We start from the raw sequence: 26,294 nt of genomic DNA, 5'->3' as shown, positions 1-26,294 counted from the left end.
TCAGGCAGGCACGCTCCACACTGCCCAGCCCCCTTCCCCCTCCAAATAATATTTTCTAGTGATGCTTATGTGTAAATGTAACACTTCTGCCAGGTCTTAGCTAGCAGTAATAACTGGGTTCAGATTTAGGGCTTTAACACTAACTCTCTAAATCTGGCTCAAGCTCCCACCCAGAAACCTGAGAAAATACATTTTAACTGGGTGTTCCAACATGAACAAACTCTTCCACTCACCAGTCACATTCAACTGAAGGAGGCTTTATTAGAGTTGGGGGGGGGGGGTGGGGCACAATAAACACACAACCTTAGAAGGCCTATTAAGTGAAACCCAAACAGTTAATAGTTTCAATCACTTGCAAAGCAGGTCAGGGGAGCATCTCTTAGCCCGGTCCATTGGCTTTGGTAGGGGGGAGTCAGGCTGCTTCACCTGTGTTGGGTAGGCAGTGCAGTGCAGTGCAGGGAGGAGGGTGTCCACTTGCCTGGTCAATGTGCAGCCTCTGGGTGCCTAGAAGTTGCACAATCCTGATGTAAGTTACCTGAAACTAAACTAGAATATTCTCTTGAATGACCATAAATTAGCAAAGAGGAGGCGGGCCTGATAGAGGTGTTTTCTTTTACCCAGGTCAAATTCTGTTTGCAGTATCATCAGGCTGGACTCCTTCAACAGCCCCTAGCAGTTGTTGGGAGAAAGACCTTGAATGCATGTCGTAATGCTTAAATGCATCGTCCTAAAAGCTTTCTTGTTATGGAAAAATAAAATGCTTCCAGAGGATTATCTCATTCTTCAAGTATGCTCTGATTTGAAGAAATCTACTAGAAATGTCCTGTCTTATTCCTGCTTTTAGCCTGGGTGATCCTGATCATGCAGAATGTGCTGATATAGTACTGGTAACATTTGTTTCTTGTACCGCCACACTTCTCAAAGGGGTATGGACAGCTTCCAAAGGGGTGGGGAAGCTGCCTGTAAGACACTGTAGCTGCTGCTGCTGTGTGATCTTATAGCAGGGAAAAACAGATTTAGCCTGTGGAGCTGCTGTATCCGGCCTACCACACTACCTACCAGCTGGCTACTGAAAGCTGGGGGCATGGTGGGAGGCAGTGGGGGGACAGTGACCTGCTGCAGAAAGCCCCCGTGAACATGGCAGTCAATGGCAGGAGGGCAAGAGGGCTGACTTAGCACTTTGCCACTGCTGTGGCACTAGCTCCTTAGTCCTGCTTCTCCTGCTCTGAGCTCTGTTCTGGAGCCAGAGCTGGTGCTGGAGCTGCTGCATGCTCCATGCTGAACTGAACTGCTGCCCCAGCATGCATTGTGTGTTAGCAGCAACAGCTTTAGCTCTGGCATGGGGCTCTGCTGCTGCCACTGCCATGTGCACCGTGTCATCACTGCATGCAGCAAGAAGAAGCTGGAGCTGTTGCTGCCACCGGAGGCATCCAATGCCCTGGTCTGTAACCAGCCTGCAAGGAGCCCCACAGTCTAGGTTCACCTGGGGAGAGACTCAAGTTTGACACCCTCAGCCATAGCTATATTAGTGCATAACAGTTTTAACTTTGACCCAAGATGAAGCGGGCTTGAAGTCATTTTGCTACATTGATATTGCTACAGGTTCCTGCAGGGTAACAGTTACAATAACAGCAGCTGCTTGGTCCAGAGTAACAGCAGCAGCTCCCTTTCTCCATTGTCAGATATTCCACCTGTGTATGTCCATGCCCAGGGTGTAAGGTGATATCGATTAGTGAGACATGGCTGTGCTCCCTTGGGGCAAAAGCCACATGTTACTTGAAAGAGAGCACTGTTATGTAGTAGAGTGACTCTGGATACTGCTCATATCTCAGTTCTGTTTTCTCCTTTTGCTTCTGCCTGACTTGCTCTGTGTGCACAATTGCTACCCTCGACTTGTAACAAATAGCATTGAGCAATTCAGAATTGTAGACCTAAAGACAGAACTTTGCCACAGGGGCTCCAGGACTACATTGTTTGCAAAGTAATCCAATGTCATTCTCAATAAACGTCGTTACAGTTTCTTTAATGTTGTGCCTTGCAAACCAATTTATTGTGCTGATTGTTGCCCCTCTGCTGTGGTGGCTACAAAAAAATTGGCAACAAATGATAGCTAAACTTGGGTAATGGGGAAGGTGGAAAATTTAATTTTATGTAAAATATACTCTATCCTAAATCCTTCTCTCATCCCTTGTAAACTCCTGGAGGCAGCAATTTTGTCTGTTTGCTTTTGCTTCAGTACTTAGTACAATAGGGCTCAGATCTGCAATGTTTAAAAGGCCTTGTTGGTTATAAGCAACTCCTAACTTTTCCCAAAGGGTGACTAATACAGTTGTCTACTCAATTCTAAAAGAGGATTTGCAATTAAAAAATGATGGAATTGTGCATGTGTGCATATGTACACACTTTCTTATTATGTTGTGACTTATGGTTAATTGTGAATCACCTCTGAGGAAACTCACTTGAGTCACTAGTAAAAAGGTGTTTCTGCCAAAGAGGGAAGGAAGTAAAGTTGGAAGCCATTGTAGAATTTACTGTATTGCATTTCTTAAAGGGAACTGTAGTGTGGAGCAACCAGAATGTCTTTATTCTTCCAAAACTTCAAAAGTCTGGCTCAGGACTTTCTGTGTAACTTTTTGCTAGGGCATGTTGTATATGTGAAATCTCAAAGGAGCTGGTTTGTTACAGGTGCCAGATTATTACATTGCATTCAGGTTCTAATATGTAAGGTGCAAGTCCTGCAAAACTACCTTTTACGTAAAGGAAGTGAGTGGCACCTATTTAAAAAAGTAATTAATTTATTACGGGGCTTACCTCCTCACAGAAGGGACAAGTAGTGGGGTTGGGGGAGCAGCTAGGCAGGGAAAACCTGAGCCTGTCCTTATTTGCTTAGCCTGTCATACCTGAATCTGCCTTTTTCTGCTTATCTCTTCACACCATACTTACCTCCTCATACTTCTTACATTACCCTCAAAGGCTCTTTTGGCACCTCAGGGTGTCCCTGTACCCTGGTTGAGAGTCAGTGGCTTGTGATCTGAGATCAAGATCTAACTTGGACCCTGATATGTGCTCATATGTAATTAATTAATAAAATATACTGATGTCTGCTATTCTGTGGCTTTTTCCATTTTAGTACTCAAGAGGCACAGTGAAGGACTTCTCTGGTTTCGATGCCAGAGCTGATGCAGAAGCTCTTCGTAAGGCAATGAAAGGAATGGGTAAGCTTATTAAAGCTGAGGCTGAGCTATCTATCTGTTTGATATAGCTAGGTCTGAGGCTCCTAGGTGCCCTTTCTTGACATAGTGCAATGTCTGTGGATTTATGATTTGCATGAGCAAATTAAGATAAGATTGTTGTTTTCCCATGCTATGGAACTATGATACTGTGACCCTGAGATTCTGTGTTTGCTCTAGTTCAGTTCTGGCTCTGGTACTTCCAAGACAGTTTATTCTTGACCCAGCACTCAAAGAGGACAAAAGAGGCTTTCACCTTCTGATATGCAATAGGGTAGACTAGTGTAATTTTTTACAGGATGCACGCTTTTCCTCTGTAGCTCCTCATGTGGTCACTCTTAGTGCACTGTAAGTATAAAGTAGCTCACTCCATTTTGAAAGCCTGAGCTGAAAATTCACACTCTTGCTTACTCTTTTCAGTATATTCCCCACATAGGCAGACACTTGCTTGCATCCACTGCAGCTGCTGTTATATTTCTGTGAAGCTGGCAGCAGGAGCGAGCCTGCTATCTGTCATATTGTAGTGTCCTGATTGAGGACAGCATGTTACAACTCCATCCCTTTTATTCTTGCAGCAGAGCTGCTGGCTTCAGTGGGATGGCTCAAGCCATAATGTGAGAGGCAAGGATTATTTTTTTGGATAGGCTGTGTAGTTGGGAGAGATTTTAAACAAACTTTCAGGTACAACATACCATTCATCAGGTCAGGGTGTTTTGTCACCCTTCTGAGATAGCTAGTCACCCTGAGCTAAAGAAAGATACAGTGAGTGTATCTACATGTGTGCTTTACTGCGAAGCTGACAAATTAGCTCAGTAAAGCATCACTGTCTACATGTGTGCCAGTATTACGGTGCAGTAATTAAATCCACCATAGGATAATACTGTTGGGGACAGAACTATCTTACGGCAGAGTTATTTACTCTGCCAAAATGCGTGTGGAGATGGTGACAGGGCCTGCCTGGGGCATGAGGGTGCTAAAATGTGGGGTCTGTCTGCCTCCTAGCCCCACACTGTAGCACCCTCATGCCCCAGCCAGCCCTGGGGCTGAACCTCTGGGCCCTGTGCCAACCCAGGGCTACTCTGCTCTGGCTCAGTGCTGTGATTCCAGGTGCACACGTAAATGCTGCCCACGCCCCCCTCCAGCAGCTGACTTCAGTGTGAACTGCACCGAAGTTTATTTCTTCGTGTTTATAGCATGTGTTAATTCACCCCTTGTGTCTGAAAGCTTGTCTAAAATCTCTCCCAACTGTACAGTTTATCCAGTAAAAGATATCACCCTGAAAAATCCTTGCCTCTGTCACAAGTTTCCTTAACCATCACAGCTACAGCATCACTCCAACATTACCACCTTAAGGTATAATGACATTTTCAGGAATGTAGCTATTTAAACTCCTTTCTGCTTTTTACCTTTGACTTAATTGCTCTTTTTAATTGTTTGCTCCTTTCAAAGTTTATGCTGTTGTTTTGTTAAAACAGTTATAAAAACTTTCCTATAATTACTTCAAATAACTTCAGGCACTGATGAAGAGACTGTCCTGAAGATCCTTACAAGCAGAAGCAATGCCCAACGCCAAGAAATAGCAGCTGCTTTTAAAACCTTATTTGGCAGGGTAAGAGGAAGAAGAATATACCTTAAGTCAAATGAATGCAATGTTATACCATTACCTGTGATGATAACTTTAAATTACAAAGCATATTTGCATGTTCCGTGATTACTCTTCTATAGAATATTCATTTGATGGGACTTTTCTATTCTGCTGTCTTCTTTCTTTTTAGAACAACCTTTCATCATTAATAAGTGTAGAATATTCTATTTAGGTGATCGTACAGATATTACATTCTCCTTTCCTATATACTGCTCCAGGAAAATCCCCTGATCTAGTTCAATGGCTTCTTCAAATTCTTATCACACTTTGTGTGCTTCAAGGACTGACCCCATTCCTGATATGGAAAGAATTTACAAGTGTTTTGTTGTCACAGATAATTCTAGGTCTTTCAGATAGAGAGACAGCTTGGGAGAAGAATGTTCTCTTGTGGTGATGTTTGTAGCTTCCTATATGTATCCAGTATTACAAATTGGAGAATGCAGCCAAGTGTACTGGTAGATCAGGGGCAGGCACTTATTTTAGGTGGAGGGCTTCTGACCCAGTTTGGGCAGGCTGTCAAGGGCTGCATGGGTAGCCCCACCCCTTGACAGGTGCCCCTCCCCCTGGTCACCATCTTGGGACTAATGTCCCAGGGCCAGCACCGGTGGGGCCCAATGCAGGGCACAGGCCGGCAAGGATCTGTGGAGCAGGGCACAGGCCGGCAAGGATCTGTGGAGCCGGGCTGGCCTGGCTCCATAAAGCCCCTACCAGCTGGGACCCCGCGCTCCTGCCACCCTGCTCTGCGCCCCGCTAGCACTGACCCCGGGACACTCAGGGCACAGGCCGGCAAGGATCTGTGGAGCCGGGCTGGCCTGGCTCCATAAAGCCCCTACCAGCTGGGACCCCGCGCTCCTGCCACCCTGCTCTGCGCCCCGCTAGCACTGACCCCGGGACACTGATGAGGGCCCCGTGCTCCCGCTGGCTCCCCACCCATTCACTCCCAGTGCCCCCCAGCCCCACGGTACAGGCAGGGGGCAGCGCTCAGCCCCGACCCCCTGCTTGCCAGCAGGGAAGCTGGTGCTGAGCGTGTGGAAAAGTGGTCACCTCCCCCATGGCTGGCGCTACCTGCTGCAGGTGCTCGCAGCCTGTGCAGGGCTGTCTGGAGCAGGCACAGGCAGCCTCATGCAGGCTGCAGGTGGCTGCTGCACGAGGCGCTGGCCATGGGGCAGGCGAGAGACCACTTTTCCCTGCACTCAGCACCAGCTTGTAACCCTCCCCACTGCCAGCCTGACAGTGGGGCCGGGTTACAAGGTTGTGCTGACCGCAGGGAGAGAAAGCAGCCCCTCCCCGCCCCATGCCCGGCTCCCTGCACTGCAGCTGCTTGCAGCTGGCCTGGGGTTGCCTGTGCCTGCTCCAGACAACCCTGTGTGGGCTGTGAGTACCTGCAGCGCGAGGCGCTGGCCATGGGGTGGGTGAGGGGCCGCTTTTCTCCGTGCAGGGAAGGAGCCCAGGGAAAAGCTGAGCGTGGGGGGCTGTCCGGAGTGGGCACAGGCAGCCCCACGTGGGCTGCAAGCAGCTGCAGCGTGGGGCACCGGGCATGGGCAGGGAGGGGCTGCTTCCCCCCTGTGCTTCTTCCCTGCCCGGGGTCCCCCGCCCCCCACTTACCTGAGCTTCCCGTGCCATGGCAGCCACGTGCTCCCAGCCCAGAAACTACGGCTGGGGGTTCTGGCCGGGGGGGCGGCCCCCCCGGTGTGGGGGCACCAGGCTTCCCTTGGGTCCTACTGCCCTTGATTCCTGTCATTTTTGACAGGAACCAAGGGCAGAGAAATATTAATTTTCTACATTTTTTTAGGGGCCCCGCGGGCTGGATAGAATGGCCTCGCGGGCCAGATCTGGCCTGCAGGACGTATTTTGCCCACCCCTGTGGCAGATGGATCAGAAGTGTGTTTAAGACCAACACAATTCATCCTTATTCTTGGACTGCTGGATCCTTTTAAATATTTGCCTGACTACTTGTTATTTGAAATAGAGTTCAGAGTCAGTGGATAAGGGATAAGGTTTTCTCTTTTCTCTCTCTCATTCCCTTTAAAAACCAAAAAAATTCTCCTGTCTTCCTCCCTTCAACATGGGTTGCTAAACAATTTTAAAAATACTAAAGTTGCTAGCCATTATGCTAATCTCCTACTACTACTTAAAGTATTGTAATAGTTAGCATGCATAAACTTTTATTCTGTTAGTATCCTGATTTTCTTTAAAATAATCATTTTACTCCTCAAAGTTCACCAAAATGTGTATTTTTAATTTATAGGCTATATTATGTATATATAAGTTATATTAAAGATACTTAACAGGAGCATTTTTAACAGTGTCTTATCGTTGTGATAAGACATTGCTTAAACAACCTTTGCTGGAATTACCTTCCTCATTCATTGTAGTATAATTTCTTTTGCTGGTTAGGACCTTGTAGATGACCTGAAATCAGAGCTGACTGGCAAGTTTGAAAAGCTGATGGTGTCTTTGATGAAACCAGCACAACTTTTTGATGCCTATGAACTGAAACATGCTATTAAGGTAAACTGATCTGGGGGAAAATGGAAATATTTGTTGTTACAATTTTATTACTTTAAGAAAGATCCTACTTTTCTATTTTTATACTGAAGATTTCATATTAATGTTAATAATGAACCTCATACTGATTTACTCATGTCTGTAACTTTAATTTTATTACTTAATAGCTTAATACTCACTTAAATAATTCAGCCAGAGTAGAAATCAAGACTCAGAAACATGTCAGTATTATCAAAGAAAAATATTGCTTGATATTGAAAGCTCTGTGTGTGTGTGTGTGTGGGCATTTGGATGTGTGTAGTCCAAGAGTTGTCCTGTTCAGTAGTATTTAATTTCAGTGATTTATTAAACTAGTGCTTGCTGTGGTGCTCAGTTCAGTGCTTGACATGCATCCCTTTGTCATGCAAGTATACTAGGAAATATGAGCTTCCCAGATGTGTACGTAGATCCTGACGTTGTTGTGGACAATTGCTATCACTTAGTTCAGTGGTTCTCAAACTTAAGTTGTTGATAGAAGCTGAGGCTACGCAGACTGTTGTGCACCAATAAGCGACCAGGAGCTGAGGGAGAAATTGATATTTAATCTTATTCCACTGTTTGGTACTTGTTGCCCACTTCCTCTCTTTCGGTAGAGATCTAAACTGATCTCTTCAAGCCAGTCTGCTGTTTGGCCTGATTTGGCTCCATATGCTACTTCTCTAGCCCTGTTTTTAATACTCCCATAAATCTGATTGTGGATGAATTTACAGGAGAGAGATGAAGCAGTTACATAAAGCTGGAGATTATGTTGTCTCTTGAAATGCTTAAAAGAATCTTGACCTGGGGCATTAGTGAACAGCCTCATCTCCTGAAGACAGCAGTGTTTTACCGTTGTGACAGAGTTAGTTCTGCAGACCAGCCGGGGCTAGTGGACTAGTTCGGAAATTGGTGGGTTCCTGGGTGGCCTGTACTTGTAAACTGGTGATATAGATAAAAATTAAAAGTAGGTCTTACTTACTTGGAGTCTATGCCTAGAGCTATTTAATGTCAGTATATATGGAAGAATCAATTTCTCCCTTTTTAGGGAAAGCTAGACTGATGAGTAAATTAGGAAGCTAATGCCTCTCTTCTTACAGTCTGTAAATTCAGGCATGTGTGACCAGATTTCTTTTTCTAATAACTATTTCCAGAGCTTCCTAACATCATTAGCTCTGAAGGCTGGGTGGTTGAAAGTGGATGTCCCTGAATTGTTTGTAGAACCTGCTGATTAAACTAGAAAACGTTGAACTTGACATGGTAACATCTAGTGCCTGGCCAAGTGACATTTATATGTAAACACCAAAGACCTTTGGTGACACAGTCTCTAGTTAGTGATATAAACTGATGATCAGGGGTCTGCCCCCCCACCGAGCATAGTGACTTAGCCAAATACTGACTTTGGAGTCTGGTATTTTTTGTAACTTATCTAACAGAAACAAGTACAAGCCTGACTGATAAGAGGCCACCTCTTGCTGAGATGGAAAGCCCAGGAAAACTGGCAGAACTGAGGGTTGTAGGAGGGAGGGATTGATAGTAAAACCAAGAGGGGTAAATTATATGTTGGCTTGACTTATAAATTTTGTTTTTGCAGGGTGGAAAATGAGTATTGTTCATATTGTAATTATAGTAGATTACTTTGGTGTCTGAGTTAGCAATTTCATCTTTAAAAATATGTGTTCATGATGTGAATAAAAGGTTGGTTATAAATGCAGTACAGTTTAAATGGGGTAACTGTGCTCCTGGTTGACTGTGTACATGCATGTAGTATATTAGTCAGCTTCTAGAAGACAAGGGGCCCACCAGGAATCAGATCAGGAACTATTGATCCACTTTTCCAAATGCATTTACCAACTTTGTTGCATATATAGTGAAATATAGGTGTGGTTTGCTTGAGCCCTCAGGGCTTCATCTAGAGTTGGTAGAAGTCATAACAATATCTTTATTGCACTTTGAATTGGGATCAGTAAGTAAAAATTTAAACCTTATTTCTGAATAGAGAAGTACAAAACTAGTAAGAAGAAAACTGTGCTACCCCTTCCCTTGTGAGTTTACAAGACATACTTGTAGTTAGAATTATTTCTTCAGTAATCACTTCTCTTGATTGCTTTATTAATTGCTCTCTATTTATGCTCTTACTGTAGGGAGCAGGAACTAATGAAAAGGTGTTGACTGAAATTCTTGCCTCCAGGACACCTGCAGAGCTACGGAGTATAAAACAAGTTTATCAAGAAGGTAAAGTTCAGTAAAGGTCAGAGTCTGTGTCTTCCTTTAATCCCTCTTTAGATATGTTTAATGTCTATTTACCGTATAAGTGAGAGTTGAGGGAAGAAATAAGGATGGGTGTGCAAAAAAGGACATGTCTGGTAGTTAGTCTTGTTCTGTATTTTTCATTATTTTTGGAATCCACTCGGATATGATGCTTTTTTCCCCTGCTTGGTTTCATTCAGAAGAATGAAAGGCTGTGTGCGGGCCGGGAGCGATCCGGGCCCTTTTTCGCGCCGCACGGGCTGTGGCTAGCAGCCCGGGCACGCTGGGTCAGAGAAAACAGGCGACACGCTAGAATTAGGCACGGACGCCTAATGGTTGATTCAAGATTGTTTACTTACACCAAAGATGGTCGCGGTGTAGGCTGGACAGTTTCCCAGGCACAGCTCCGCTTAAATCCTCGTTTGAGGACTCAGACAATATTCGGACACGAAGTTTGCTAGGCTCCGTGGAACTTGTGCGCGCAGGGAAGAGGGATACGTCGAGGATTGCGCTCGGCGACGGGGAGAGGCTAGAGGCTGATCAGACCCCTGTTGCCTGCTTGAAATGCACTGGGTCCGATAGGCTCCGCAGCGCTTAGAGATCTTCACACAGCGTGAAGTCTCCTCCTCCTGGTGTTCGTGGAGTCCTCCAACTTGGGCGGAAACCACTCAAGCCTTTTATACGGCTAGCAAGCCAATCGCAGGCCGCCACGTGTGAATAATTTCACGCAAGCCAATAATGGGGCTCGAATTATAATACAAATGGTGGGAACTCTTTGCAAAGTGCATTTCTATGCTGCAAAGAAGAAATGGACACTGCAAAGAAAGCTACAAATAGGTGGGAAAATAATTCAGTGGTGCCAAAGCACACACAAAACAAAATCACACCTTTGGGTTGTGACAGGCTGGAGGGATTTCAACAATGAGGACAAAGGAAATTGGTACCACACAGTGTGTGGTAACTGTTAATAATAAGCAGTTCAGTTTTTAGATATTTTTTTCCTTCGCTGGAAAGGAGTCGCAACAGGACAGGCTGGTCCCGACTGTATTAAGTTCTTAGTCTGGCTCAGGGCACATTTCCTGGAAATGAAGGTGTGCAGGCGGGTTCATGGCTGTAGCAGAAGTGGTCCCCTTGAAGGTTTCTTGTAGCATCCTGGCAGTAAAGTTTCCTTAGCAGTACTCAGAAAATAACACTTAAAGCCCCCCCACAACTGCTGTGAATTTCCTTGTAATAGAAAGGCACCTAGGTGCATGAGCTTTTCCAGACTAAGCCCATGCATTTCAAGGTAATAAATAATTTCATAGATTTATCTCCGAATTGCTACTCTTTAGATGGCTCTAAGTGATGGGAAACATTCCTAATTGCTTTTTAGCATTTCAGTAAAAAACAGCTTACTATAACATGTGGAAGCATTCTTACAGCCTCTGACCCCATTAGCAGAAGCTTAATGGGGTTAATTGGATCCAAACACAATTCCTCAGTGGTGCAGATGCTGACTGGGTTTGTGTGAAAGGTTGTGTTATGTAAACACCTTCTGTGGAATGTTAGGATCAGTGGTCTTCAAGCAGTGTCACTGAATTCAGAAAAATTGTGGAGAAAGGGTAATTTGAATCTAAAAAAAGATTGAGTGTCTCCATCTCTCATAACTTTTCTTGATAGAGGAGTTTCATGGTTCAGCTGCCATTAGCCACAAGACTGGTGCTGAACCCCACCTACCAGAGCTTCCCTTAATGTACACTTCCCAGCACTCTACCCCATTGGCATTCCGTGGCTGGCAGAAGAATGACACTTCTGCATGCTATTCAGACTCTATTCCCTTGCTCTTCTAAAGCATTCTTTGCAGATTGCCTTTTGCCCTTTCAGGTCCTTTCCATGTTATGCAGCTTAGACTTCTCTTTGTCTTTGGTTGGTGTGGCAGTTAAGTTTTTTTTTTTCCCAGTTGCTCGCACAGCATGCCTGTTTACCTTTGTCCTTGATCTGCGCAGCCTCTCTGTTTCTAAAGGCTTTAATTCATGCTTCTTTCTCTGTCTCTCTGGTATTTTCCACTCTTCTTTCTGCAGGAGGGAATTTTTCTGTCTTGAAGCTAAGCTATTGTTCTGCTATGGTAAAATGCCTTTATTTGTTGATACAAAACTCTAGAACTCTAGGTTCAGAGATGATACCTTTTATGAGGCCAACTAAGAAATCACAAAAGATTATCTTTTTCTGCAAGCTTTTGGGCACACGCTCCCTTCCTCAGGGTCAGGGAAAATTAAAGATGGTAAAAAGTCCCCATAGGTAGAAAATAAACTTCATTTTTGCACAGAGGAAGCTGAAGGTGGAAGTCTGTTCCTCCAGGTCCATGGAAGTGTCTTCTTTGATAGTCTTTAACAATTGGCAGCAAAACACACAGGTGCCACTTCTATCTCTCCTTAGCACAGGAAATACAATGCAAGAACACAGTGGAGATCACTGTAAGGGGTTATAGCTGTGGACTTGACAACATCCAGCAGAATTAATAAGGTGTATATAGTCAGATTCCTGAAATCATTTCAGCCTGATGCTGGAAATGGAGATTGACCTTGGGTCTGACTTGTGACTTTTAGTTGCACTTTTAAGTTGGCGCAAGGCTGAAGATTCTGTCTTCTGTCATCTTTGCAAATGCCATTGGATTCTGCAGTTATAAGTAATGGGGAATAGGATGCAGGGCCACCTTGAAAGGACCAGTGAAGGAACTATTTCTTTCCCTTACAGAGGCCTGAAAAGCTGTGTAATGTGATGGGCATATATTGATCTCTTACAGAATATGAGTCTGACTTAGAAGATAAGATCACAGGAGAAACATCTGGTTTTTTTCAGAGGATGCTGGTGGTCCTCCTTCAGGTAAGTGTGTGTGCGCGCACATGTGGACACTTGCATGTGTTTACAGGATCATGTGCATAATAGACTGTCATGTTAGACTGCAGAAGTTGGGGTTAGCCTTAATTGATACTGAAGTATGGGTTTCCTTTGCTTTATGCTGTACATGCATTCCTGGAAAATGGCACATAGCTCAGAGTCACATAAAGGGAGCCCACTTTACAATGTAACAAATAGGGATACATTCCAAGACCTTGACTGTACTCACCCCCAGACAGATTTCTACCACTTTTATAAGATGATTTTGGTACTGACCAACTGCAGACACTCACCACCACCCTGTGCTTGTGTGTAATGTTACCATAAAGGGAATGGCAACTACAAAAACCTGTGTTGCAGGCAACGAGCGAGGAGCATAGATCCACACAGGACCCTATATTTTGGTGTGTGTCACTCCCACAGCGCACAAAGCAGTTGACTGTGGGTTTCTACCACACCAATCACACAGAGTGAATTTACTTCACATATAATGAATTTTTGGTATAAAAAAGGTCATCGCATAAGAGCGAATTCACACATACAGAACCCACATAAAGCAAGGGAAAGCTGTAATTCAGAGTATAAATTTGTTTTTCAAAGATCCCATCTCAGTTATTTTTCAAGGTCCTTAGAGACTGATAAAGCATTTGTGACTTCCCCTTATCCATCTTGGATAAGGGATGGAGCAACCATCTAAGTTGCTCAAAGAGGCGTATCAAGGCTCAAGATTGACCCTCTGGGTCTATTGGAAGTTATGGTTCCTCTGTCTCACGATTCAGTTCTTCCTTGTTATGCCCTATGAAAGGTCAGACTCTCTGTTTATAATGGGGTACTTGAAAAGCTGTTGAATAGTAGCATTCTTGACGCATACTTCGCTGGTGTTTGGAAGACAGAATACTTAATTCATCATGTGGTATGGTGGTCTGTGTTCTTGCTGTGGAAAGGGAAATAAGGCTGATTGATGATTGTCTCATCTCTGACTCTTACATTAAATGTGTTGGATTGCTTTGTTTTGGGCTAAAGTGTCAGTGTAAACCCTGAGGTATTTTTTTTGGTTTGTTTTTTTTTTGTGCCTTGGATTCTTTTTAGGCTAATAGAGATCCTGATGGCAGAATTGATGCAGGTCTAGTTGAGCAAGATGCTCAGGTAAGTGAACATCTTTTCCTACCCTATTTTGGCAGGAAATCTTACTACTTAATATAAAAGAAAAAAGGGGTTGCACAAGTGGGGCCCAGATGTGAAAACTAATTGTTGTGGAAGTACATTTAGCTGCTCTTCTATGGTAAAAGATGTGCAAATAGAGGTGGTGAAAGCCAAATATTTAGATTTTAAGTATCCAAGATTTCACGTTTCTTACTTGTTTTCTTTTCTGACTAATCTAAATATACATTAATCTGCATAAGAGAATGAATGTATATTTACCATGTTGCCAATTATAAAATGAGATGCCTAAAATAGTACAGTGAAGGGAGTGTTACAAAGAGTGGATGTTTAACCTCGTGGATTCTCAGGTGACTACTTTGCAAAGTTTGGAGGCATTTCATTTCATTCACTAAAGTCTGATTCAAGCCCATTTCTACATAGAAGACTGATGTGGCCCTTGTGAAGTAGTGGATGATGCAATATTTGCATTATTCACTTAGAGCTGTCTCAAAGGTGGAGTTCTAAAAAGAGATAGTAGCCAAATTATGCTGCTTTGTTTTCACCATATGGCAGTCCCAGCTGCAGACGTGACTGTGCCAAGTGTTCCACGGAGCTGGATACTGCTGCAGCTGAATGGTATTTTCCATGGCTGGGCTAGTACTTCAAACAGGAAAAGGAGGAGTAGGAGCAAAGTAGCAATTTAAATAGTAACATCTGGTAGATCAGACTGGTTTTGTTATTATAGAACATGTTTGAATTTCAGCAGTTGGATTACAGAGCTCTTTAAAAGTGTGTTGCACTTTGGCTGTTTCAGTGCTGGGCTAAAAATCTTCTTAGGCAGATTAATGTATATTTAGATTAGTCAGAAAAGAAAACAAGTAAGGAATGTAAAGTACAAGATGAGTAAAATATACTTCTGCCAGAGATTCAAGATTAGCAAAGGTACTGACAAAATGCTTGTCCATTTTCTGTTGCCGCCTCCTAGGAGAACTTTGCAAATCCAGAAGACTTCACCCTCCTATTATATTTCAAAATCAGCTCTATAGAAACTAGACACTGGATGTTAATCAAGTAATTGTTTTCCTGTCTGCCAAAGCTGTTGCCAGGTTTTATCTCTAAATGGATTTACATAGTCAAAGCAAGGAGCAAAGCACCAGGCCCAAGTACAAAGATTTATTTGGGTCTCTAATTGAAGTGATGCCGGCATGTGAACTTTTGTTTAGCCTTATCTACATGAGGAAACATGATGATTTTATCTAAATTAAAATGGGAATCTAAAATGAAACTAAAATTAGTATTCTATGTTTGTACAGAGCCTAGCACAGAGGAGCCTAATTCATGACTGGGCATTACATCATTATAAATAACTATTAGTTTACAGTCCAATAGGGTGAAATCAGTGTAACCTCCTTCAGCTCTTTGATTAAGTTAATTGCCTTATTTTAGCATAGCACCAACCCTGCTATCATTAACTTTGAATCACGTACAGTATTACTTAAAACTGACTTGTTACCCATAGCTTCTTTGGGAAGTAATATTGTAACTGTAATTAAAAATAAAGCTAGTTTCTTTAGATAAGCCCAGGTTAAATACCTGTGTGTGAAACAGATTGTAGTGTGCATATATATAATATAACTAGTGAAGGGGGGTTCCTGCCCTCTTAGATTTCCCATGATGCAAGTGGCTGAAGGGATGGGCTATGGCCTTTAGCTGTGTTGTCAGATCCAGGTGTTATAAGTTCAGAATCTACCTTGAGAAGAAATCTGAGAATAAATTCTGGGCACTCTCTGCTGTTAAGAGGAGTTTTATTTGGGGGGAATGCAGTCCAAGTATGATAAATAATTTAGAAGTCACACAAATTCTTTTTAAAAGAAATTTCACATGGGAGAAGAGAGAGATTGAGAAGAGATGTGAGGTATGTAATAGGTTGAAAGGAGTTCATTGCCTTGGTGAAGGGAATGGGGATAAGTGGGAATAGAGTGAAGGGCTAAAGCCAGAAAGGAAAGTGGGACCCTATGCGGGGGGGCAGTTGGAGGATGAAACCAAGAGGGAGCTTCACAACTTCACATTTTTCCTTTCCTCTGCATCCATTTGTCCCCTTTTTTTCCCCACATGAGCTGGTGACCCTGTATGTAATATAAATCTAAGCTTCAGAAAGCCAGACCATGCAAAATTAAGGTGCACATTACCCAGAGGAGATGTTTACAGGACACAAAGAGGGTGGGTTAGGGGTGTGGCTGTAAATCCCTGGCAAAATAGTGGCTGGCATTCTGCCTGAGGGACTGCCTTGTGGGGGTCAGGGGCCTGGCTCAGTGTTTAGTGCAAGCTACCTAACCACAGGAGCATGTGACTCTCCAGTAAGCTACTGCTTGCAATATGTGCCCATTGCAGCACAAGGTGTCAGACAGCAAAGAACAACGTTATACCCAGAAGGGCTTCTAAAGTGGAGTAAGAGGATTTACTGGAACTTTGAGTTGAGGCTGTCTTTTGCGGAATTATGGAGAATAAGGGTAGAGAAAGAAGAGGGAGGGGGCACAAGTCTTCTGTCAAGCGCTGTAGTTACTTTAACATTCATGCTGATCAAATTGATGAGATTTCTTCAAGCATAAACTGAGTATGTGTGTTTTCTCACCGGCACCGATGGACTTTGCTGTGTATGAACATTGTCTCCATTCTACAATGTCAAGTTGGACAAGAAGAGGGAAGAGCATCTTTTACCTTTTAAGTGAAGTTCATACCAGGCCTCCACAACCATTGTTTTCCAATTAAAAACAAAAAACTCTAGGAGGATCTATTACCTGAAAACTTGGTTAGCTCAGGATTAGGACTTCCTGATGGCATCATTCCGGAGCGTTCGGTTTGGCAAAATTTAAATCCTTGAAAATTAGGAAATAGGCCTCCAGCCAAACCTCCAGCCTCCTTGAGTGGTGATCCAGCATGCTGGTAACACACATTTGCACTCTGCTTCTGTAGATGGTGCCCATTGCTTGGGGAAGCAGGTTGCTTAACTACTATAGCACAGAATCTAAAGTCTTTTCTCTGCTTAGGCAAAACCTATGTTTATTTGAATACTACTGAACAGCAGCTACCTATATCTCTTCTATGTGCAAGCACTGAGCCTAAAGCTCAGAAACAGCCCCCTGCTTGTTAAATTTTGAGCCGTTGACTGCCTTGAGCCATTTTTACAAGGCCCTCTTCCTCACCCACAGGATTCCAGGCAACACTGCTTTTACTTGCTTTGCATTAAGCCATAGAGTGACCACTGCCTCAGAGGGCAGCAACATTTTGCAGTGAGGGGGCTGCTTTAATGGAGCTCAATGCTGAGTATGGGACACTTCCAACCCAGCTGGAGATGAAGCCACCGCTCCCCACGTGCACTGCTGCAGCTAGCACTTTTCCCTGCTGCTTAGACAAAACACCCTGCTGCCAGTGCAGTGCTGCTGAAATGCCCCAGGCTGGCTCTGTGGGCTGTAGGATGCTGACTCCTGTCCTACCTGACTATTGACACTGCCCATGGCAAGAAGACACCTGTTCACTTGGTGCCGAAATAGATTCTACGATTATAACACAGAATAAGTTTTGCATGGCAGTGCAGGCTAAACCATTAAATAATACAGTTAAATCAATGGCACATACCCATCTTCAAGCATTTCAAGATTTTAATGTCAAGTTTATAAGTACAACAGAGTTCCTTTGGAGTAATTAGTGATGAATTATTCATTTCACCTTCCTAAGATTGGATTGCAATGAGATAATTAACAAGCCATTTCGACACTTAATAATGTTCATTCATACTGAAGTAAAGGTATCTGATGGCACGTGGCTTGACATATATTTCTAGCTTCATCCATAAATACCTGTCACTGTTTGCAAGCCTGTTTACTCAGAAAGATTTATTGAGTATTAAATCTTAGTTCAGGAAAGAGCAGGTGGTTACATTTTATGAAGGATCCTAACCCAAACCAAACTGACATGATGTCGTACCTGGAGAATTCATTTTATAATGCCCATGATTGAGAAACAAAGTAGGATCTATTATACGCATAACAATAATTTAATGTTTCCCACTCTGGCCTGAGTGCAGTTTATGGATGAGGTTTGCATACTTAGGGGGTTAATGTTTATACTGGTGCCTTTTACCTCACAGGATTTTAAAGTTGGCAGAATGTAACTAAGCATATGGAATTTGACCAGGGTGATTGGGTTAATGACCTTACTCTTGCATAAAATGGCATGGGACCTTTATTGATCACTGGGAGGACCTCTGTTCTATACTTTCAACAGTTCTGGGTCCCATACTAGAGATTTTGACTCAGAGAGCAGTCATATGGACTCAGAATGCTTTGATACTTAGGATGTTTTTTCTTCTCTAAATATTGTTTTTTGAGTGAAATTTAATGCTCGTCAAGGAAGAGACATAGTGGCATGAGCCCCTTGTATAGACAGATGCTTCTCACACAGCTGTGCTGATGCACCTACAGTGAGATCTGTATTCCAGATAGAAACTGCCTTTATACTAAACTATGTAGTTGTTTTGGGGAGGGGTACAAATAATATTAGAGAATTCTCTTCTATTGGTAGATTGTGCATCTCAGTCTTTGAATAGGCTTGTGTCAGCCTCCAGACTTCTGCCATACCCGGGTCTGAAGTGGCCAGTAGAAGGGGCTACATCGCAGATGTATTGCAAAACTCTCTAGAAGAAAACACTTACTTTTAATCAAATGAAGGCATATCAAATGAGCAAACTTTAAGAACTAGATCATTGTTGGTTGGTAGAGTTTGCTCAGAGGGTCATAAATAAGATAAGAGACATGACGCCAATGGTGTGGGAATATGAGAGCTTTACCTTATAGCTGAACCTGTACTTGTGGCATGTGCGTGTTTTGGCTTGTGTTTATATCAACCTCTTTTCAGGCCCTAGTAGAAAATATTTATTTCTCTGATATGAGTATTATGTAATCATTACCTTAGCCAGATCTGCATTCTGGCCCTATACTTTGCTCTTTACAACACCATCAGTAAATTATTTTGTAAAGTTTTCATAACAACAAGTTTCTCTTGGAGCTGGGAAAACTTCAGTGACATGACCTGGATTTGCAGCCATATGGGAATCAAATCTGTTCATAGGAAGGCTTTGATTTCATAGGGGGGCAGCTTGAAAGTTGGTCTAGACCAGAAGTAATTGTAATGACTAGATGCAACTTTCTTATGTTGAAGTCTTTAAAATGTATTTGCTGACAGACTTTGACTTTATGTTAATTTAATGTGCACCTTTCTGCAATAGTAATCCTGCTTCACATAAACAGATGCAATGTATCTCAGGGTATGAAGGGATTAATGAAAGTGGAAGTAATGCTCACACAGCAAACCTAAAAATGGGACAAAAGTAAAAGAGGAGGTAGCATTGGAAAATGGTGGAAGGAATCACCTGGGTAGCTGCAGTGGAGACCTGAGATGTGTTTCAAGATGCCTCCTCAAATTTCTCCTTCTTTTCTGGACATGTCACTTAAGTTTTCCCACCCCCAACAGCTTTTTATTTTATTTTTTTCCATGGACTCTTGAGATCTTCAAGTAAGCCTGTGTAGAAATAACTTTGTTCTGGTTTCTTGAATTTATAACAGGTCTTGTTTAAGGCTGGAGAGCTGAAATGGGGAACAGATGAAGAAAAGTTCATCACCATCTTGGGAACTCGAAGTGTCTCACATTTACGGAAGGGTGAGTAAAATGGTTCAACTAGAATGGGAGACCTTAAACTAGAACCTCATCTTTGATAATATGCTGGGTGCTGGTGATATTTTGAGTGACTTGATCTTGTGGCTGTTTCATGTCCATTTGACTCTCCACTCACCTCTATCTCATGGAAAATGGTAAGGGCAAGCTATAGTTTGTGGGAAAACGTGGTAGAGCTGAAGGACAACTGGATTGTGTCTTTAGGAACATATTCTTTGTTTCTATTGAGAGAAATCAAGGCAAAATAAGTGGTGCTTGAATTCCCTGATGACTAAGTCATAATGCTCTGGTGGAGATCCAGCTCTGAACAACAATTTTAGGGGAAAAAAATGCATGTTTCACGTGTGCGCTCTCTCCACATCATAGATTCCCCTAAATGTGTGAATCTGTTTTATCAAACTGTTTGGCAGAAAGATGTGCTAAATAAGATTGGGAAATGCTGATTGGAAGGTTTTGCTTGACATTTCCTTTGCATTCACTGGATTTGCAAATCTGATTTGATTTTTGTAATTCATCCTCCGTAAATTGAGACCGGATTTCGTTTTTGTGACACCCCAGATAGTGCTAAATACTGTAGAAATATAAATTTTCAAAGGAGGATGCTGAAATTTACAAATGTATCTAATGTTACTTGACTCCAGTGGAACAACTCAAGTTTAAAGTTAAACATACGTAAAAGTTGATTGCAGAAGTGAATAGAAAAAAATGTAATTGAAAGCCTTGCCTGCTTATACCGTGGCTTGCTTACTGCTTCTAATTCTGTACTATTTCTTGTTTTTTCATTGTTAACCTATTCTTACCTCTTCCTCGTGGGGTAAATTAGATGCAACAAAACTTCCGCACAACCCTTACATTTTCTATCTCTTAGAAGGCCGATACTAGCAATTAGGCTTTTTAAATAAAATAAATATAGTTAAATAGTAAAGCAAATGTATTTCTAACTAAGTGAATTAAGTTGGAGGAAAAATTTGTTATTGATTACAGAATGATTTGCCAGACAGCTATAGAATATTGGAGACCAGGGTCCTCTGGCTTTTGTTGACTTTGTGAAGGGATTGATGTGCATTTGGTGACCCTGTATACAAATTAACACACTCAGTTCAAAGGCAGTGAAGATGAAAATGGGTTTTCCCCTATTTCAGATGAGCGATTTAGTCTCTGAGATGCCTTTTATCCCTCCGGAAAGGTTAGCCTGACTTCATGAATCTCCAGAATCTTTCATTAGTTTTTGAGATTAGGTCTAATATTGGAGCATGAGGCCTTGGCCAGTAATAAAAGCTGTGAAGTACACTGAAATAGACAGCAGTCAGTAGAGAGAAGAGTGGACAACCTGACTTTTTAGATCTCTGAGATCACTGCACCTACTCACTGCTATCAAGTATTTGTATGGGGAGGTGAATGTTTTGTACAGCAGTGAGGTGCCTGGTCTCTTTAAGATGATATCATTATTAATCATACCTGAGTGAATTGCCCACGCTGGCCAAGATGTTGACTGATATTATCAGAGGCCTTTGGAGAATACTTGCCCTACCCTTTTCCCAGTGAAATTGTATAGTACTATTGCAGATTGCTGGGAAGTGGATAGTTATAATAAGGCAGGGTAAGAGCATCTGGAGAATAGAATTTGAACAGTTTATATATAATGATGAAATTGGCATAGGCTCTGAAGGATAAAAGGCAGAGAAATCATGTTCTCACACACATTTTGTATATCTGTACACTTCCTGTTTTTCAGTGTTTGACAAATACATGACTATTTCTGGCTTTCAAATTGAAGAAACCATTGACCGGGAAACCTCTGGTGATTTGGAAAAGCTGCTTCTTGCTGTTGGTAATTAGCAATCCTACTACTGATTCACTGTTTAGAAGAGTTGCAAGGTGAGCTCTGAAAACATGACATGGCACTTGCTTTAAAGCAGGGGTGTCAAACATATGGCCTGTGGACCAGATCTGGCCTACAGAGCTGTCATCTGGCCTGTGGGACTCCCAGAGGGGCTGGGAATTAAGTGTGGAGGTGTGTGTTGGTGGCAGACAGGTTAGCAACAGCTGTATTAACCCCTGTGACTGCCATCGCCCTGTCCAGATGCTGCTCGCAGTGACCCCATAGGCTGGATCTGGTTTAGGGGGCATGGTGAGCTTGACACTCCTGTTTAAAGGAAAAAGCAGTGCTGGGAAACTTGATTAGCAGCCTTGGTGAAGTTGGTACCTCTGTTTTCAAGTCAGAGATGTAAATTCTAGAATCTCCTGATACTAGAAGGGATTAACTCACTAATTCTTGTTGCCATCCTCATGCAGTCCAGCAGTATTCACAGTAACTTTCAAAATGCTGTTTCAGTTGTCTAAGACATAGGCACTGAAGATACAGCCTCCTTCAGTGCACCCCAGAACAAAAAAATCTTAGCATGATTGCTGATTTTAAAAGATGTAGTTGTGGTGACAGAGGGGCTGCTCATCCTCTTGCTGGCTACCAGCTATGTTATTTATATCTTTTTTCCTTTTTTCAGAAAGTAAGTTTTTGGGCAACTATGAGGGAGTGAACTGGAGTTTGTACAGTCATGCATCCTTAGGAGCAGTTTACCAAAATCTAATTGTGGGATAATATTCTGCCTTTGTGTGCATCTTTGCTAGCCCACTGAGCAGAATGTGCTGTTATCCTTGTAACAGAGTAAAATGTGGCTAGCATGATCTGTATTGCTAATGGAAAAAAATGCATTCCAACTTTTAGAACTCAAGACTAGCAGAAAGATATTTATTAGGTCTAAATTTTAGGTATTGAATCTAAAATGATCATTCCTTACCTGGAGTCAATGAGCTAGAAACTTAAATCCCACTAAATCCTCTTGCCACCTGTAAAGGATTGCCATCTATGTTTAATGGAAACTGAATATTGATGTTTTGTTTCCTCAGTGAAATGTGTCCGAAACGTACCTGCCTATTTTGCTGAATGCCTCTTTTACTCCATGAAGGTAAGGAGTTATTTTCCACATTATGTGCCCCTTCCAAGGGACCCTTTCTCACTTGCCCTATTTCACTAGAGTAAACCCACCCCACAGGATTTGCACATGTAGGCATGTGCACAGTATTCTATACCAAACTAATAAGCTTCTGAAGAAATATTAAAGAAGGAAGACTGGTAGAATATAATAGCACGGCTTTTACATTGGGAACCATCTTCTCTTTCAGGAATGTAATTCTTTCTTCAAAGCAATGAGCAGATTCAAAAACACTTCACTATCTGGAAAAAATCCATAGGACCTTTAATTAGGATGTTCACTTCCTAATTTCCAACTTCAGCAACAGAATTTCCTAATACTAATCGTAAATCTGGCATAATACAAAGACTGCAATCCTATACTGGACTGTTGCTGCTTTCACAGCTGAGAGGGAGGGACAAAGGTGGCTTTCTATCAGTGGCTTTCCATCCTTGGCTTCTGATCAGGACATAACTTGAGGACAACTATATGGCATTCAGCTAAAACATTTAAATGAATACCGTGAGAATCCCTACTGTTCACAACCAAAAATTTCATGATTCAAAGGGCATAGAAAATGGGAGTGAAAGTTAAGGAGAGAGTATACAGCCAGAATTTTGTGCTGTATCTATGGGACAGCATGGTGCCACTGCTCGTGTTGAACATGGTTCATTGAGGAGAAAGTGGGTAAGATGTCAGGATGCTGTCTGGAATAATTTATCAGCACTGAAACTCACTGGGCATATCTAAACATGCTATGAATGCAGTTTATTGCTCCCAGGCTCCACTTTTGCACATGTGCCTGGGAGAGCAGCACACTGAGCTGAGGTAGGAGCAGCCCCAGCTGGCAGGGGACCCTGGGGATCAACTTGCCAGCCCAGGGCTGCTCCAACCTGGCTCAGTGTGTTGTAAAGGGGCTGGTTGGGGTACAAGGGTGCTACAGTGTGGGGCTCGCCGGCAAGCAGCCCCCGCGCTGTAACACCCTTGTGCCCCAGCTAGCTCCATCAGCATCTACACATGCATTGTAGTGGAGTAAATAACTCCACCATGCTTGCATCTGACAGTACTATCCTATGGCAGAGTTAATTAGTTTACTGCTGGGTGATGTTTTACTGCAGAGCTAATTAGTCAGCTCAGCAGTAAACAGCTCGTGTAGGCGTACCTGCTGAGACCTTTTTTGAGCAGAAAGTCCAATTTGGAGAAGAGATTTCTTGCTTAATTAAAATAAAGTTCTGAAGTTTCCCTTCTTAATGAGCAGTTGGATCATTTGTAAATGTGCAGTTTTCAACCAGTGATTCAGATCTGTGCAGCAATTGCATTACTTGGTTAGTCATCATTGTATTGTGCATCTACTTTTATTTAAACAGTCATTTCTCAAGGGTGATTGATGAAGCTGATCCTGGTATGCAAATACCACAAGGCATTTATACACATACTTTTTTGTCCTGACACGCACTGGAGATCCACTGCTTTGGGGCAAACTCAATTAATTGAGGCTGCTGCACATGTGAGTTGACGTGCATTGTGCTGCACCACATGCAGTAGTATAAGTGGTGAAATGCACATCAGCACACAGAAAATGGTGGTGGCATGCTTTTGAACTAAAGCACCTCTGAGGTGTTTTAGTTCAAAAGCGCGCCACTGCCATTTTCTCAGCGCTGACATGCATTTCGCCACTTAAACAACTGCAAGTGTTGCAGCGCTGGGTGTTTTTCAAAGCACGCAGCGCTGCAGTGCTTACACATGTGAAAATGCCCATAGTGTTTCATTTGGGGGGCTGAATGAATCTGGGCAGTCATGATCTGAAGCTACAAAGTAGGGAGCATGCATTAGGAGGTGTTAAATATAGCATACTTTGTAGAAGCTCAGTGCACACAGGATCAGCCCCTTCCTTTACACTACCATTTAAACACATTGTGGTACAATCCGAAAACATTCTGCACTAATAAAATAACCACTGCATTGTAGCATTTCTATTTCATGGATGTTAGGGGCTGGAAGGGACCTCTCGAGATCATTTGGGGTAGTCTGAATGTTTAGACCACACATTGAATATAAATGAATGTTTTAAAATAATATTAACCCTTTTTAAAATAGGGAGCTGGTACTGATGATGATACCTTGATCAGAATCATGGTTTCAAGAAGTGAAATTGATATGCTGGACATTAGACGTGAACTAAGAAAGAACTTTGCGAAATCCTTGTACCAGATGATTCAGGTAAAAAAAAACTTCAATTTAATTTCACTGGCAAAGAAGCAGTTAGAGAGTGTAGTTATGATATAAGAAAAATGTTGAATTGTTGAATAGTTTCTCTTTATGCTCGTCCCAAGGGGAAAGTTCCATGGCAGTTATGAAAGCAAAATCATAACTGGAGCTCATGTATTAGAAAGGGAGATAGTAGGACTTCCAGAGGATGGGTTATTTCAGCGTTACCATGTATTTATTTTTCAAGTCAGAGTTGTGAAATATAAGTCATAACCTCATTTCTGTGATGCAACATTTGCAGGAATGTTTTTCATATAGATGATCCTCCCCATTTTCCTTCCTAAGTCAGATTTTCAGATTCATTGCACAGTCCTTAGTCTGTAGGGTTTAGTTGCTTTTGACTTTGCTACAAGAAACCAGGCTCTTTTCTGCTTGAGTCAGTGGCCACTTCTCGTTAATTTCCGTGGAAGTGGGATCAGGTCCTTGGTGACTTATCTTTAATACATCCAGTAAAGATCGCAGGGGTTTAGGCATAAAGTGGATTTGGTTGGTTGGTTTGTTTGCAAGTGGAAGAGCTGACATAGTTACATGCAGTAGGAGGTCCAGCTCCAGTACTGCAACTATAAATCTTTCAGAAACTTTTGAACGAGAAGCCAGTATGTTTAAAAACCCAGTACTGGGCAGATAAACTCCTTGTGTCATTCCTAAACTGATAGTCAGACAGACGGATTTCCTGTGGGTGGGAAAACTCAGTCATTTCTTGGAGTGCTTCATAGGACTCATTTTTTCCCCTTAAGTATATTTGTGACTCACCATCTGACTAATCATCCCATTTGCAGAAAGATACATCTGGGGACTACAGGAAAGCACTCTTGCTCCTCTGTGGTGGAGAGGATGACTGATGCAATCAGTGACATGAAGAATTCATCCTGCTCTTGCCTTGCAGCCCTGCAATTACCCTGTCTTGCTCTGTTCTTGTATGATAATGCTTTGTGGCTGCTTATACTTACACCATTATCATGATTGTCAAAAATGGGCATCTTGTTATGTGAGTGCTATACAGTCTCTCTTACTACTGCCATCCAAGTAGAAGTCTGTGTGTCCCAACCCCCGGGAATTTTTAAAGTGCCTTTTATGAATATGCAAGTGTTCTCCTCTTCATGGAAGCTGGGCACTAAACTAAGAATCTGGTTCTTTCAAGATATTTTGCTGACTTTGGGGGGAAAAACCCCCAACACATTCCAAGAAGAACTGAAATAGAATTGAACCTCATTTTTTTTTTTACTTCACTTACTCCGCTCACTGCATTTCCATTAAAATATTAGGCAAGCTTTAAAATTGTGAATGAAGGAAAATTATTCTTTATATATCCTATCCGGTGCTATTAAAATAACATTGCTAACTAACATTGTGAGCTGTCATTGGAGATGTAATGGACCAATAAACTTTTGCCCTTCTCAACACACACGTGTTTTGATGAACATTGAAGGGTTCTTTATCCCCAACAGAGTGGAATTGTTCCTTTTGATATATCATTAAATATTTTCCCAGCGTCTACAGGGTTTTTAGTAGTAAGGCCCCTGGAAGATATTATACTTAAGACATGATTAACATACAATTAATGGCATGATAAAACGGGGAATAAGCCACAGGGTTATTACACAAAGTGCTTGTAATAACTTTTTGCCTGGTTCGCATCATGTCTTAAATTGAATT

At 42.4% G+C, this 26,294-nt stretch overlaps 1 protein-coding gene across 1 annotated transcript in view; it reads left to right on the top strand.

The window, feature by feature from the left end:
• ANXA5 (annexin A5) overlaps positions 1-26,046 on the top strand; it is a 33,730-nt gene extending 7,684 nt beyond the window's left edge. The window contains exons 2-12 of the mRNA XM_006015616.3: positions 3,131-3,215; positions 4,745-4,839; positions 7,273-7,386; positions 9,543-9,633; positions 12,431-12,510; positions 13,615-13,671; positions 19,290-19,383; positions 21,134-21,229; positions 22,306-22,364; positions 24,468-24,590; positions 25,418-26,046. Coding sequence (XP_006015678.1) covers positions 3,131-3,215; positions 4,745-4,839; positions 7,273-7,386; positions 9,543-9,633; positions 12,431-12,510; positions 13,615-13,671; positions 19,290-19,383; positions 21,134-21,229; positions 22,306-22,364; positions 24,468-24,590; positions 25,418-25,480 — 957 coding nt within the window. The 3' untranslated portion in view covers positions 25,481-26,046. The remainder of the gene's footprint in view (positions 1-3,130; positions 3,216-4,744; positions 4,840-7,272; positions 7,387-9,542; positions 9,634-12,430; positions 12,511-13,614; positions 13,672-19,289; positions 19,384-21,133; positions 21,230-22,305; positions 22,365-24,467; positions 24,591-25,417) is intronic.
• The last annotated feature ends 248 nt before the right edge of the window (positions 26,047-26,294 follow it).

Source organism: Alligator sinensis, unplaced genomic scaffold (genome assembly GCF_000455745.1).
Source record: "Alligator sinensis unplaced genomic scaffold, ASM45574v1 scaffold150_1, whole genome shotgun sequence".
NCBI classification, from domain to species: domain Eukaryota; kingdom Metazoa; phylum Chordata; order Crocodylia; family Alligatoridae; genus Alligator; species Alligator sinensis.
The sequence above is the reverse complement of the archived record's forward strand: the minus strand, read 5'-3'. Positions and strand labels throughout refer to the sequence as shown.